General features: G+C 35.0%; 1 protein-coding gene across 2 annotated transcripts in view; it reads left to right on the forward strand.

Moving 5' to 3' along the window:
- The first annotated feature begins 1,250 nt into the window (after nt 1–1,250).
- Nucleotides 1,251–14,970, forward strand: part of LOC107004375 (cullin-associated NEDD8-dissociated protein 1) — a 17,216-nt gene continuing 3,496 nt past the window's right edge. Inside the window, exons 1-24 of one of the 2 annotated variants that reach the window (XM_015202586.2) lie at nt 1,251–1,465; nt 3,492–3,598; nt 3,727–3,896; nt 4,904–5,114; nt 6,628–6,793; nt 7,266–7,395; nt 7,914–8,028; nt 8,110–8,267; nt 8,364–8,487; nt 8,711–8,761; nt 8,829–8,911; nt 10,048–10,132; nt 10,216–10,317; nt 10,423–10,521; nt 11,130–11,240; nt 11,316–11,399; nt 11,472–11,612; nt 12,163–12,255; nt 12,356–12,477; nt 12,595–12,757; nt 12,837–13,076; nt 14,136–14,384; nt 14,479–14,655; nt 14,754–14,900. In XM_015202586.2, the coding sequence (XP_015058072.1) occupies nt 3,563–3,598; nt 3,727–3,896; nt 4,904–5,114; nt 6,628–6,793; nt 7,266–7,395; nt 7,914–8,028; nt 8,110–8,267; nt 8,364–8,487; nt 8,711–8,761; nt 8,829–8,911; nt 10,048–10,132; nt 10,216–10,317; nt 10,423–10,521; nt 11,130–11,240; nt 11,316–11,399; nt 11,472–11,612; nt 12,163–12,255; nt 12,356–12,477; nt 12,595–12,757; nt 12,837–13,076; nt 14,136–14,384; nt 14,479–14,655; nt 14,754–14,900 (3,057 nt within the window). In that variant the 5' untranslated portion in view covers nt 1,251–1,465; nt 3,492–3,562. The remainder of the gene's footprint in view (nt 1,466–3,491; nt 3,599–3,726; nt 3,897–4,903; nt 5,115–6,627; nt 6,794–7,265; nt 7,396–7,913; nt 8,029–8,109; nt 8,268–8,363; nt 8,488–8,710; nt 8,762–8,828; nt 8,912–10,047; nt 10,133–10,215; nt 10,318–10,422; nt 10,522–11,129; nt 11,241–11,315; nt 11,400–11,471; nt 11,613–12,162; nt 12,256–12,355; nt 12,478–12,594; nt 12,758–12,836; nt 13,077–14,135; nt 14,385–14,478; nt 14,656–14,753; nt 14,901–14,970) is intronic. The other variant, XM_015202591.2, reaches the window with a different exon arrangement.

A 14,970-nucleotide genomic window follows, 5' to 3' on the forward strand; every position in this document is an offset into this window, starting at 1 on the left:
CTTTGTAGAGGGCTGATCTTTTATAAGCTTTCAGGTAAATTTTATCGAGTTCACTCAACCCAGTTAACCGTTAGTACCCGAGGTTTAAAAAAATACATCCTCTCACGATGGAACAATTCTATTCACCAGTTTATTGATACAAAAACAATGATGTTAGTGAGCCATTTAACAGGAGCAAATTAAACAAATATTTAATTGTGTAGAAGAAGAAGTTCAAAATTTTTGTTGTTTTAAAATGAGAGAAAATCCCTCTATTTATAGACAACAAAGGACAGTGTGAATAAATGGTTATTGTGCCTTATTGAAAAGGTCACAATCTTTCATAAAAGTCACAATTATTCATAAAAGTCGAAACTCTTCATTAAAGTTGGAACTCTTCATATAAGTCACAACTATTCGTAAAAGTCACAACTTTCCATAAAATTCACAACTTTCTAATCAAAAAATATTTTTAAAGGTTCTTGAACTCGTTTTCAAATTTAATATAACAAGTAAATAAAAAAGCACACCAATTTACAAAAACTTATTCTAATTTATATTAATTAGTGAATACAAGAACATCCGATAAGTATACCTCATAAGACTCATTATAATACTAAGACCCATTGATCCTTGCTATTTTCATATTCCATAAACATCCAATAATTTCATGTTTACTCCATGATTTTGGATAATTATGACTACCAAACTTCATCACTTATCACAATTAATATTTCTAATTCATTAAATGTTTTTTTTTCAAATTTCATATCTATTCCACTTCTGTACCTATTTTCTCATAGGTGATTTTCGTTCACATGATTCTATGATAATCATGTATCCTAGACCGACTTCACCCTTTTATAATTAGATTTTTCTTCAAAAAAAATAACTTTGAAATGTTTTTGACTTTAAAACAACAATAGCAAAAAAAAAAAAAACAGAAACAAATTTTCCTATTTTTCTTCCAAACTTATATTTATATAAGTGAATACAATAAACTGCATCGTAATCGTTTGATAACTGCTACTGCTATTTATTATTAAACCAATTGATATTTTAACAATTGCTCATTGAATTAATACATTTAAAAATTAATATAATCGACTAAATCATTAAACATAAGTATCCGCCCAATAAGTATATTGAGAAACGGATAGTAAAAAAATATAAAAAAGTAGTGAGTTGTAATGAGGATATATTAAACTTTGGGGACCAAATTGACATGAGAATGGTGTAATTCGTTTTGTCGAGTCTATAAAAAGCATATACGGTCCTCCTCGGTGAAGTGAAAGAAACACTTCTTCACTTGGAACTCTCCCCCCAATATCGTCTCTCTTCTCCGATAGCCTCAAATTGACTAGGGTTTTACGGGAGAAAGAGGAACAAACAACAGATCGATACTATTTAGTAGTATATACAACGATTCTCCGCATCAATATACTGAACTAATCTCTCTGTCTCTGTGTGTTGCATTCGTCTTAAAGTAAGCTTTTCTTTCCTTCTTTTCTTTTAATGGAATTTTGTTTTGCGATTTCAAGATTTCTGTATCGTTTTTTTTTAATTGCATCCTAGTTTTTTTAGGGTTTTAAGTTGGAGAATTTGACTTCTTGATTGAAATTTACAATGTGTTATCGGTATTGTTTTGCTTTTGTGGTTTATAATTTTCAGGAGTTTATAATGTCTTTGTGATTTTTTTACCAAGATTCCACAATTCCTTTTCTGTTGTGAAGAATGTATGCTACCTATAGTAGTTTTTTTTTTTGTAATTGATTCTTTAGGGTTTTATGTTGGAGAATTTGACTTCTTGATTGAAATTTACAAACATTCTTTTGCTTTAGTGGTTTTATTATGTTCAAGAATTTATAACGTGTTTCTGATTTTTTTACCAAGATTGATACAATGTCTTTTCTGTTGTGAAGAACTTATAGTATATTATAATTGTTTTTTTTTGTAATTGCGTGTGAGGTTCTTTAGGGTTTTATGTTGGAGAATTTGACTTCTCTATGTTTCTTGATTGAAATTTACAAACATTCAAGTGGTTTTATTATGTTCAAGAATTTATAACGTGTTCGTTATTTTTTACCAAGATTCTACAATGTCTTTTCTGTTGTAAAGAACTTATAGTATCTTATAGCTGTTGCTTTTTTTTTTTTTTTTTTTTGTAATTGCGTGTTAGGTTCTTTAGGGTTTTATGTTGGAGAATTTGACTTCTTCATGTTTCTTGATTGGAATTTACAATGTAATCTATATTCTTGTGCTTTAGTGGTTTTATTATGTTCAAGTATTGATAATGTCTTCTTGATTTTTTACCAAGATTCTGCAATGCCTATTCTCTTCTGAGGAATGTATGGTACCTATAGTTGTCTGATGGATGTCTCTGTCACTACATTTAGGGTGGTTTATAGGGTTGTAATTGTTTCTGGAATCTTTAATGGTGAAATACTTGGTTAAATATCAAATAGATTTCTGGGTTCTTTGTTAATTTTTGTTTTTCCTTTAAAATTTACCAAGAATTGAATACATGGTGTTATAAGATTGGATGGTATTATTTTATTTTTCATAAAATATTTGTAGATTAATAATCAGTGTGTTCCTCTGCTCTATAGTAGCTACAGTGTCTTGGTCATAGCAGTTGGAATTCAGCTTCATTGTGTGTAACTTTTCCTTTTTCTGTTTTCTCACTTTTAGAGCTCTTCTTTCCTGCGATAAAGAAAGATTTTCTTATGATACTTGCTTTATTTTAATTGTTTCTTGTTCTTAGGTTTATGTTGGATAATTTGACTTCTTGATTTTTCTTGATTGGAATCCACAATGTAATTGATATTGTTTTGCCTTGCTGGTTTGTAATGTTCAAAAATTTACAACGTCTATGTAAAATTTTACCATAAATAAAAAATGATTTTACTATACCTTCCTTTTGTGAAGAATGTATGGCAGCTAATATCTATTGTTGTCTGATGGATGCTTTAGTCACTACTTTTAGGATTCTTTTTATGGTTGTAATTGTTCATGGAATCTTTAATGGTGAACTACTTGGTTAAGATCAAAGAGATTTATAGTTTCTTTATTGTTGTTATTTTTCCTTTAAAATCTACAAAGAGTTGAATGCCTGCTGTTATAAGATGGATGATGTTATTTTATTTTCCTAAAATATATGTAGATTAATAATTACTAATTAGTATGTTCCTCTGCTCTATAGTTAAGTAGCTACAGTGTCTATGTCAAGGTCTAACTTCAGCTGTATTACGCGTAACTTTTCCTTTTTCTATTTCCTCACTCTTAGAGCTCTTTTTTTCCTCGGATGAATGGCTTAATTTTTTCAGAGATGTAGGTTTCCTTTTTCCTTTTGACTAGTACATCCATGTTGCCAGACACTTGTTAGAGTTATTATACAGTGAATTGGAACTTGGCTAATTTGCAAAGATTAGTGATTGTTGTTGTTATTTAATAATAATAATATTGTCAATTATTTGTATTAGCATTTTCATTATTATCTTTTCCATCCGCAGCCAATTAAACTGCGATTGTTTCCTGCTGTTGGTAGAGACTACGGAAATCATAGATTTTGAGGTCCCCCAAAATGGCGAATTTGACCATTACAAACATACTTGAGAAGGTAAACATCTCATGGCATGGGTATTTTTCTCTCTTTATTTATTTCTTACACTCATTTGTTTGCAGTATCCTAATTCCTGTTGGTCCATCCAAATTTGCAATTAGACTTATCTTCACTCCATTTTGCAGATGACAGGCAAGGACAAGGACTACAGATATATGGCAACTTCTGATTTGCTAAATGAGTTAAACAAAGAGGGGTTTAAACTTGACGCTGAGCTTGAAGGGAAGTTATCAAGCACAGTTTTGCAGCAGCTTGATGATGCGGCTGGTGATGTTTCTGGATTGGCTGTGAAATGGTTTGACCCTTTCTCATTTGTTGTACTCGTTTTGTTCCTGTCTTGGGAGTAGGAGCTTCATATTGACCCTTCTAAAATGGTTGTTATCTTTTTCATATTATAGATCCTGTTGCATTATCACCATAGGTCTGGTCTGCCTAAAATTTCATTTTCCTTGTTAAATGGTTCAAGCTTTTTCCATTTGTTGTTTCTTGTGCTGTTCCTGGCTTGAGACTAGGAGCTTCTTTTTGACCCTTACTATAACGTGATTGTAATCTTTTTCGTATTATAGATCCTTATTCCTATTGCATAATCACCATAGGTCTGCCAATTATTTTGATTTCTTTGTTGATATTTTTCTTGGTATTGAGACCAATCATGTTTGGAAGTTGCACGTTCCAAGTTTTTTTGTGTAACTCTGTTTGATAGGGGTGATTTTCTGAATATCTGAAGTTACAGAAAATATTTAGATACTTAATGCTTAAATGAGGGGTTATATCAGAATTTTGACTGGACCCTTTTTCTTTAGTTTCACCTTTCAGGATAATTTAGTCCAATGGTACACTTAATCATACTATACTTAGCAAGTACACAAAATCTGATTTTGTTTCATGTGATTCATGTTTGAAAAAGGCCCAGGCCTTGTGTTTTTCCTTCTTGCACACCCACTGAGTTGAAACTTTTTGAAGTTCCTTTATCATTTGAATCGGACAATGTAAACTCACTCTAGTCTGAGCTACCCAAGTATGCAGCACATCGTGTTTGTGATGCCCAATCCTGTACATGACTGCTAATTTGATTGACTCATCTGATTACGAGATCTCAACAGGCTTTGTGAATTTTATAATCTGTTTGTACTGATGAAAGAGAGCAGAAGAGGTGAATATTATTCTGTAAATACGTCAAATACTTTGCAGTAGGGTACTGATTCTGTTGACATGCATCGTCTTGTTTTGCAAATTACTTAAGCCTGGGAAAATTGTATTTCAGTCTGATCATTGCTTTCTTGACTACTTCCGATTTTTCAGCCTTGCTCCATTGGCGAAGAAGGTTCGTGAGCAGCAAGTTCTAGAGATGACTAATAGGCTTTGTGATAAACTTCTTAATGGAAAAGAACAACATCGTGATATTGCTAGCATAGCTTTGAAGACTATTGTCTCTGAAGTTCCTTCATCGTCTATTGCTAGAAACGTACTTGTCTCAATTTCACCAAAGTTAATAAAAGGGATCACTGCCCCGGTGAGTTGTTCAAAGCTAACTTTACTGTGAATTCTGTACATAATATTTTCACTGTGTTGGTCATATCATTTGTTAATTGGGGTTAGAATATCTTTTTCATGAAACAACTTTACATTTGAAGTTGGATAATTTATCCTTTTCCATTTGTTTTCTTATATGATTCATGAATAAAAAGAGTAATATGCTACATTGGTGTTTTTTCTCCTTTTAAACTTAAACGTGTAATACTTATCTGGCTCCTGGATTTGTGAACTGCATGGATACCTGTCTTTCAATTGTTTAGTAAAACGGAATCGTTCAAATTTGCTGCTCTAGATGATCTTGTTTAACTGTGGTGCATGGAAAGATTACAACATATACATCCCTATGCTTGATTTTGGATTTGCCCTTTCTGATCTTGAGGCTTTCTGGTCGAAATGTCTTGCCCCTCGTTCAATTTGTTATATCATTTTGGTTTTTAGTCTTGGTGTTTCCTCATCAAGCCAACCAATTGCCTTCTGAGTTAACTGCAGTAGTAAGTAGATAGGCCTAGGCACTTGATATGTGGCCTACACTGGTGACTGGTAGGTGGAAAGATGATATACGATTGAGCTTTTGCACCTTCTTATGTTGGACTGCTTGGGAATTTTAATTGCCTTCTGAGTTAACTGCAGTAGTAAGTGTGACCTATACTGGTGACTAGTAGGTGGAAAGATGATATAGGATTGACCTTTTGCACCTTCTTATGTTGGACAGCTTGGGAATTTTGTATGGCAATGACATCTGAGCTGTCCTGTATGCACCTCGCCTATTCCAATGGGTACCTGACCTCCTATCTACACCTGGTACCGAGTTAACTACCCACCAAGGCTTGGACACATGAGAAGAAACAAACCCAATATTTTTTTTCCTCCAATTAAATTCAAACACGAGATCTCGTGTCTGTCCTCGCACTTTATTGACTAATAGGCCAAAACCCTTGGGTGCAGGTTAACATAAGGAAGTTAAAATGAATAATTTGCCTCAGAAAGGTATTATCATTTACTAGTTCCTTCGAGACAAAGAAGGTTTTGATCCACAAATTGTTCTTTATCATATGAGCTTATGTCGATGTTAGATGACTCAATGTTGCCTAATTTTGTGTTCTAAATAATGTTGCTTTATTTTGTATTCTAAATAAAGATCAGATTTATTTTTTTCTGATAAAAGTGTTAAATTTCATAAATGTTGGGCCAAAAAAGTGCCAAATGTAGAAGTCTACTAAAAAGAGAAACACGCAAATAGAGATGATTTTCCATGAACTCCACCCAAAATCTATGTGTTCTGTTCAGAAACATTAGGCAGGATTGTAGGTGAATTGTCAATGCATGCACAATTTGTTCTAAAAAGTGATGCTGTCATTCTTCTGTATATTCTCTTATCAGCCTTATATTTGGGGAACTAACACTCTTTTACTAGTTTATTTTCTAATGCACACATATTTGTAGTTACTTTTTCCTTTTTATAAGTTTTTCTATTGTTGTCTCCCTTCCAGGGAATGAGCACTGAGATCAAATGTGAATGTCTTGACATACTATGTGATGTTCTTCACAAGTACGGGAATTTGATGGACACTGACCATGAGTCTTTGTTAACTTCATTATTGCCCCAACTAAGTTCCAATCAAGCTAGTGTCCGGAAGAAGACCGTTTCATGTATAGGTAACTTTGTTATTAGCTTCTCTTTATTGGATGTATTTTAAATTGTGAATGGAGAGTATAACACATTAAAACAGGGTTTGCTTGATTGCTTAAAACCCGTTTGGATTGGCTTTAAAAAGTAGCTCAAGTCTAAAAAAATAATAAGTATTTTTAACTTTTTTGAAGTCATTTAGAACTCATTTTAAGTTATTTTTAACTTTGCCAAACATTTCCCAATTTATTTTTATGGTGTTTATATATTTGCCAAACTCTTTGAGATGTCAAAAATTGTCTGAAAAGTAGGTTTGACCAACTTTTACGTCAATCCAAATACCCTCTTAGTCGTAGATGCTTTGGGAGATAGTAATTGCAATATTCGTTGCAGACACACATGAGTTAATAAGATTTCATAGACTATCATGTACTGTTGGACTGGTGGCCGAGATTTCAACTTTTCCTTCAGTAAATTCAGTTTTACCTTTTTCTTTTACAGCATCTCTGTCTTCGAGTTTGTCGGATGATTTGCTTGCAAAGGCTACAGTTGAAGTTGTTCGCCTTTTAAGCAATAAGAGCTTAAAATCAGAAATGATACGAACTAACATTCAGATGATTGGGGCCTTAAGGTAGCAAATCCTCAATTTAAATTGATGCTTGCATTTTGTCCTATCAAATGTCACATGATATTGATATACTTGTTTGCATTGATAACTTTTTAGACAAATGCCCAAGTACAATGTACTTTTCTCAACAGTAGGTATCCTGGATACTCAATTAAAAGATTTCACATCCAATATTCTTCACTCCATTGGGCAGTGTGCTTTTCACTGCCCTAAAGAAGCTGCTTGCTTGTATCAGTGAAACAAAACAGGGCTGAGTGACTTGTATCTGGGTGCACTCTTTTGCAGCTGAGTTTTTAATGTTTTGATACTTCTAAATGGATTCTGGACTTAGATAAACGTGAAATAGAAAAAACTTAAGGTGTGAAACTGACGCATGCACACTCTTGACTGTCACTTTTTCATTTAAGATCCTCTATTTTTTCTTTCTGAGATGTGGTGCTTACTTTTGGAGACCTATCCTCTATTACTATCAATTATTTTGTAGACTAATTTTTACTTGGGCTGTCAACTTGTGTTTCCAGCCGTGCTGTTGGTTATCGTTTTGGTCCTCACCTCGGGGATACAGTTCCATTGCTTGTTAACTACTGTATAAGTGCATCTGAAAATGATGAGGAGCTTCGTGAATATAGTCTGCAGGTGCTATATTAATTGATTTTTTTTTTCTGTTCTTATTTAACCCCGAGATGCAGCCTTGGTTTTGAAGTATTTTTATTCCAGGCACTTGAGAGCTTTTTGCTAAGGTGTCCCCGGGATATTTCTTCCTACTGTGATGAGATTTTGCATCTCACCCTGGAATATCTCAGCTACGATCCCAACTTCACTGACAATATGGACGAAGATATTGATGAAGAAATTCTTGAGGAAGATGAAGATGAGTATGTTCACTCACGTTCTGGAGCTTTGCTAAGACTCATTAGGATTGTACGTTGCAAAAACTTACTAATCAAATCACTTGTCAATTTTTGTTGTAGTGAGAGTGCTAATGAATACACGGATGATGAAGATGTCAGTTGGAAGGTTAGAAGAGCTGCTGCCAAATGCTTAGCTGCCTTGGTAGTTACACGGCCTGAGATGCTATCAAAGCTGTACGAGCAGGTATAACCAGGAAGTGACCTATTTAGTATTATTTCAAGCTATTATATATTTGTAGTTTGATATAAGTGTTTACCCTCTATTTGTCATTATATTTTCCTCTCTAGTGGGTCGCGCAGATGTAGCTCTCAATTCTTATCGAAGTTGAAATGTTTCTGTATACTGCTACAGTACATCTGTCTCATAGTCATAATAAATTTATAATGCTGACTCTAATCTTTTGCAGGCTTGTCCAAAGTTGATTGATAGGTTTAAAGAGAGGGAAGAGAATGTTAAGGTAAATTGGAAGTCTTTTGAATTCCCTTAGCGATCTGGTTTTAATTGTCTCAAAACTTGCTCGACAGATGGATGTGTTCAGTACATTCACCGAATTGTTGCGACAAACAGGCAATGTTACGAAAGGACAGACTGATCTGAATGAATCAAGGTAAGGTCATTGCTATTGCTTCTTTATATAACTTAAATTGTCCAATTTTGTGTTTTCTATTATCATTTTACTTCAACTGTGGAAGGCAGTCACTTTTGGGAACACTTGTTTCACTTTAGAAGGAACTAGAATCTAAATATATGCAATTTTTAGTGTGAACTTGAGCCGGGACAGTATAGTGCAGAAATAAAGCGGTAAGATCGAAGGATAGAAAGGATGCTGGGCATGTAAAAAATCCCAAAACCAAAATTGAGTGCATTTTACATGGATTTATTTTCTAATAGGAAAAAATTGGAGTGGGGCTATATCAACAATACACTTTTGGTAGTTCTTTGGTTGTCTTTGGAATTTCACTGATCACCACTATGCTGAAAATGTTGTACGTGTGTGGTAAAATCACAGTTGATGAAAAGATGATTGACATCCTCATATTTTTGTCTCTTGTACAATGGGCAGTCACAATCATAAGTCCCTCTTTTTACCATGTGCCCCCAGACAAGCATTATGCGCCACCAGCCCCGTCCAGCAATCCAACTTCAATGGTGCTCTGTTCTTCCAGATGCATCTCCATGACCACTTAGATAAATTAAAACCACAATATTTAAATCTAGCACATAGCACTGTCTATGCATAATAACCTTTGTCCGTAGTCAAAGTAGAATCAGGGTATAACCGTTACTCACCTCTAATCTCTTCAACTGACGAACTTCAGTGAATGCGTTTGCACTGGGAACATCTGAATCTAGCATTATAAAAAATCATAGCTGCGTTGATGGAGTGTTACCTTGAATAGTGTATAGTTTTGGCTTAACCTCGATGGAAATTAATAGTGGTTTAATATTTGTGGTTGTTGAGCCTCAAGCACTGTGCCATCAAAGACATAATGCACCCAATCATATGTAGGACAGAGATTTTTAGATTCCCATATGGTATTTACCTTTGTGTTTTCCCTTCTTTTATTGGGGTATTAACTGTTTTTTCCTTTCTCTCAATGAGTACTGATTTCACTTTCTTTTTACCGCATCAAATATAGTGCTGATTAGGAGATCTCTGATGCTTACTTCTTTGATGATGGTTTTAATATGTTTTTATCTGTGATAAGTCAAATAAATGATGATTTCAATGGTAACTTTCAGTCCTAGATGGCTATTGAAGCAAGAAGTGCCCAAGATTGTTAGATCATTAAATAAGCAGCTTCGGGAGAAGTCCGTCAAGACAAAGGTATGTGTACACTGCTTACTGCAAGCCTTGCTGCTGTTTTTGTATTTTTTTGGCTTTACATTTCCTGAGTCTCCACTTTTTAGGTTGGCGCCTTCTCAGTTTTGAAAGAACTCGTGGTTGTTCTGCCTGATTGTCTAGCAGATCACATTGGATCCCTTATTCCTGGAATTGAGAAGGCATTATGTGTAAGTTGTCTTTTTAATGCTTGTATTTGTGCTTTATTTTGTGAATTTTCCTGGATCTGTTTCTTCTTTTATTATATTAAATGTTGCCATTGGTGTTCTGAACAGGAAAAATCTTCCACTTCGAATTTAAAGATTGAAGCCCTCATATTTACAAGATTAGTGTTAGCATCACATTCACCACCTGTTTTCCACCCACATATTAAGGTAAGCCATCTTGATGCTTATCTGCTTTATACAATTTTAGCAGATCAAATGCATACCTGGACTGGTGTGAACTCATAGTACTGTGTTTTGAGAAGCTTAAAAATTATGGGCGTCCTACTTCTCACATAAAAACACCAAGAAAGGTTGAGAAACGGTTGTAATCTTGCATAAATATGATTTTATACCTTGATTCGTGTGTACTTGTAGCACTTTGTCAAAGGTTGTAATATATATGGGTGACCTACTTTTCACATAGCAAATTAAAAAAAAAACATAATTTCTTTACTGAGATGATTCAAAATATGCATAATCTGAATTTAACCTAAAAGATGCTAGAAGCCCATGATATTTGAAAAAGGAAAAGATAGTCAACACTCAACAGGGTGTTCAGTGTAGTTGTATGGCTTCATTCCTTGACTGGTCAATGCTGAGATGATCTAATAATGTTATATCTTTCCTTTATATCTTGCGAAGTCTCTCGTTTCCCCCCTGTGATTTTGAAAATTTTCTCGAATTAATTTTTTACGATTCCTTCGAATAAATGGTCAGAAAATAGAAATCATTTGTCTAACAATTCTTTGACTGTACTCTCTGTTTTTGTTAACTAGGCTATAACTAGTCCTGTTATATCGGCTGTTGGTGAGCGGTATTACAAAGTTACTGCAGACGCATTAAGAGTTTGTGGTGAGCTTGTACGGGTGTTGCGGCCAAAGATTGAGGTTAGGTTTCTTTTACTTTGCCAATCAACAACTTGTATTAGTTCTATCTGAAGCACTGATTATGTTGCCTTTTAGGGTTCAACCTTTGATTTCAAACCCTATGTTCATCCAATATATAATGCCATCATGGTGCGTTTGACAAACCAAGATCAGGATCAGGTTAGTTGTGCTTGCTTGAGATGAATATTCTTATGTAAATTGATGTTTATCTAAACTGTGCTCGACTTCCAGGAGGTTAAGGAGTCTGCAATTACTTGCATGGGGCTCGTAGTTTCAACATTTGGTGATCACCTGCATGCTGAATTACCTGCATGTCTTCCAGTTCTGGTGGATCGAATGGGCAATGAAATAACTAGACTGACAGCTGTCAAGGTTTGTTTGATATTAACTTCTTAGGGATTGAACTCTATCTATGACTAGGTTGTTTAGCTTTTGGCATCTATATTCTCATCAGTCATCAGGCAAGACCTGAATCACAAAATTGAATATAAATTGGAAAAAAGTACAAGTACTTGAAGATAGAGTGTAGCTCTTTTTTTTAAAGAGAGAACAATTCAACAATTTTACTTGTACATCAGGAACTATGGGATCAAAGAAAATGATCATTTTAAGATGTCAACTTTTGCATCTTCGTGATGCTTTGTTAATTTTAACTTATACTTCGAACCCAAAAAAAGGGAAAATGAACATTTAAGATTTTGGCTCATGAGTTGGTATGGCCAGAAATAGAATTATTTCTTGTGTAACAGTATTATAAAATTACTTTACCTCCCCTCTACTCTCACCGTTTCCTAGGCAGGACTTCTGACCTTCAGTACTGCCAATATTCTTGCTCTTCCCATAGCAAGTGGTTTAAATTACATGCTGCTTTGGTTGCATTGATTTGATCGAAATTTTCTCAGAGTGCATACCTTCTTTGCAGGCTTTTGCTGTCATAGCTGCTTCTCCATTGCACCTAGACCTCTCATGTGTCATCGAGCAAGTTATTTCTGAGTTAACTGCATTCTTACGCAAGGTGAAACTAGATGTTCTCAAATGTTAACAACTTAGGAAAAAATTCATTGCATTTTATATTATGAGGAAGTCTCAAAAGTTTTGCTACTTTTGGAGGGTAGGCCAATCGAGCTCTCAGACAAGCTACTCTAGGGACCTTGAACACCCTCATTGTTGCTTATGGTGATAAAATTGGATCTGCTGCGTATGAAGTTATTGTTATGGAACTTTCTACGCTAATAAGGTTTGTATTTTGATTCATTTGATTTACTAATTTTCACATGTCATATGTTCCTAGAATATTTCAATTTTAAATTGTGTCATTAATATCTTCTCACTTTTTGATTCATCTGGACTTTAGTGACTCAGACTTGCACATGACAGCCCTTGCGCTGGAGCTTTGTTGTACATTAATGGCTGACAGAAGGTCAAGTGCTAATGTGGGTTTGACTGTGAGAAGCAAAGTTCTTCCTCAAGCCTTGACACTAGTGAGAAGTTCACTGCTTCAGGGGCAAGCCCTTCTGGTACTTCCCTGTTGCTGTTGGTCTCAGTTTTGATCTAGGCTGTTTTCTTATGCGAAACTCACTTCTATTAATATGGCAGGCCCTTCAAAACTTTTTTGCTGCATTGGTTTACTCTGCCAATACAAGCTTCGATACTCTGCTAGATTCTCTACTTTCAACAGCGAAACCATCTCCTCAGTCTGGTGGTGTTACCAAACAAGCTCTCTTTTCCATCGCTCAATGTGTGGCAGTTCTTTGTCTTGCCGCTGGTGATCGGAAGTGTTCTTCTACAGTAAACATGTTAACAGACAGCCTGAAAGATGATAGTAGTACTAATTCGGTAGGCCCTTTATTTATTTAGTTGCATCTTGGATAATTTTTTTGTTGCTGTTGAATTGTATGTCTATCTCATCTAAAGATTTGAGTCGTTAGAGTAGTCAACTTGAATTGTATGCCTTCAACATGCTAATATGCCCCCCACTCACTTGATTCTTTTCCGTGGGGCAAGCATGCTACAATTTTTTGGATAGTGGGTGGCGGTGTGACATGAATCCAATACCTTTTGCCTGCTTTGCTACCATTTCAAGAAAATACACCTTGGGTTTAACTCAACCATGATAGGAGGTAATAACCGATTGTAACAATCTAAGACACTAGTGATACTGTCCACTTTGTGTTTAAGCTTTGCAGGCTAAAAAGCGTATCACTAGAGTTTTCAAAGCTTACTTCTTTATATACCTAGCATCTCTCTCATGTTTTGCCAATTGTGAGGATATGCTTAGGGTGTAACATACACCCCTATAGAGACTTAGTTTTCTTGCAATCATCTATGGTTGGAGTGGAATGGCTCTGATACCATGCAAAAATGAAAGAAATGATCTTGGCCTTAACTTGATTCAAAAGCTAGCTTGTGATGTGAAATTGTCTAAGGCCACCCATAAGGAGACAACAATATATATCATCAACCATATTGGCACTCTAATAATAAAGTACCCACACATCTAGGACTGAAGATTTGAACTGTGGATAACAAGTGTGCTCCGCACACTGATGTCATTTTCCTAACATGACATGTTAAGAAAATGAACATTAAATGCTAAAAGTTAGTTTACGAAGGAGTATTCGAAAGCGTACAAGGAAATCGGATATGATGACATATTCTGTTTTTCATTAGCTTTTGTATTTTGTAAGCAGTTGTGGCAAACTACTGACGCACATAATAAATAACAAAGCAAATTTCCTGAGTTTAGACTTTCTTTTGAAATAGACCATGGATAAGAAAATGGTTCTGTCATTGAGAATTATAAGTTTACATGACATTGTTTCTTCTGCTTTCTTCAAATGGTACTAATAACTGTAAGAGAACCCTGTTTTTTCTGAGTTCAGTTATCCTTTTCAGGCCAAGCAACATCTTGCCTTGCTGTGTTTAGGGGAAATTGGAAGAAGAAAGGACTTGAGTCCACATGCCCATATCGAAAATATTGTCATCGAGTCCTTCCAATCACCTTTTGAAGAGATAAAGTCAGCTGCCTCTTATGCTCTAGGAAACATTGCTGTGGGTAATCTACCAAAGTATTTACCCTTTATCTTAGACAAAATTGACAATCAGCAGAAGAAGCAGTACCTACTGCTCCATTCTTTGAAAGAGGTATCTACATTTTAGATGGTCTCTTATTTCAGGAATTCTTTTCCCTCCAAGGTAATTGTTTTCTGGACTCATCGTGATATGTGGTTGCCGACAGGTCATAGTGAGACAGTCTGTGGATAATGCTGAATTCCAGGATTCAAGTGTAGATAAAATACTTAATTTGCTCTTTAATCATTGTGAAAGTGATGAAGAGGGCGTTAGGAATGTCGTAGCTGAGTGCCTGGGAAAAATTGCACTTATTGAACCTGGCAAGCTTGTTCCAGCATTGAAGGTACAACTAATGATATATTTCTTTCCTGTAAATGATTTCGTTTTGCACTCGATGTCTGTCTGCAAATTTGACTATTTATTATTATTATTTTTGTGTAGGATCGGATTAGTAATCCAGCAGCGTTCACCAGAGCGACTGTTGTAATTGCTGTGAAATATTCCATAGTTGAGCGACCCGAGAAGATAGATGAAATCTTGTCTCGTGAAATTTCATCCTTCTTAGTGCTTATAAAGGATAAAGACCGGGTATTCCTAATTTGATGTCAAGAACTTTTTCCATTTCCGTAAAAATTTACTAGTCCCCCCCCCCCCCCCC

This window comes from Solanum pennellii, chromosome 1 (genome assembly GCF_001406875.1).
Source record: "Solanum pennellii chromosome 1, SPENNV200".
NCBI classification, from domain to species: Eukaryota; Viridiplantae; Streptophyta; class Magnoliopsida; order Solanales; family Solanaceae; genus Solanum; species Solanum pennellii.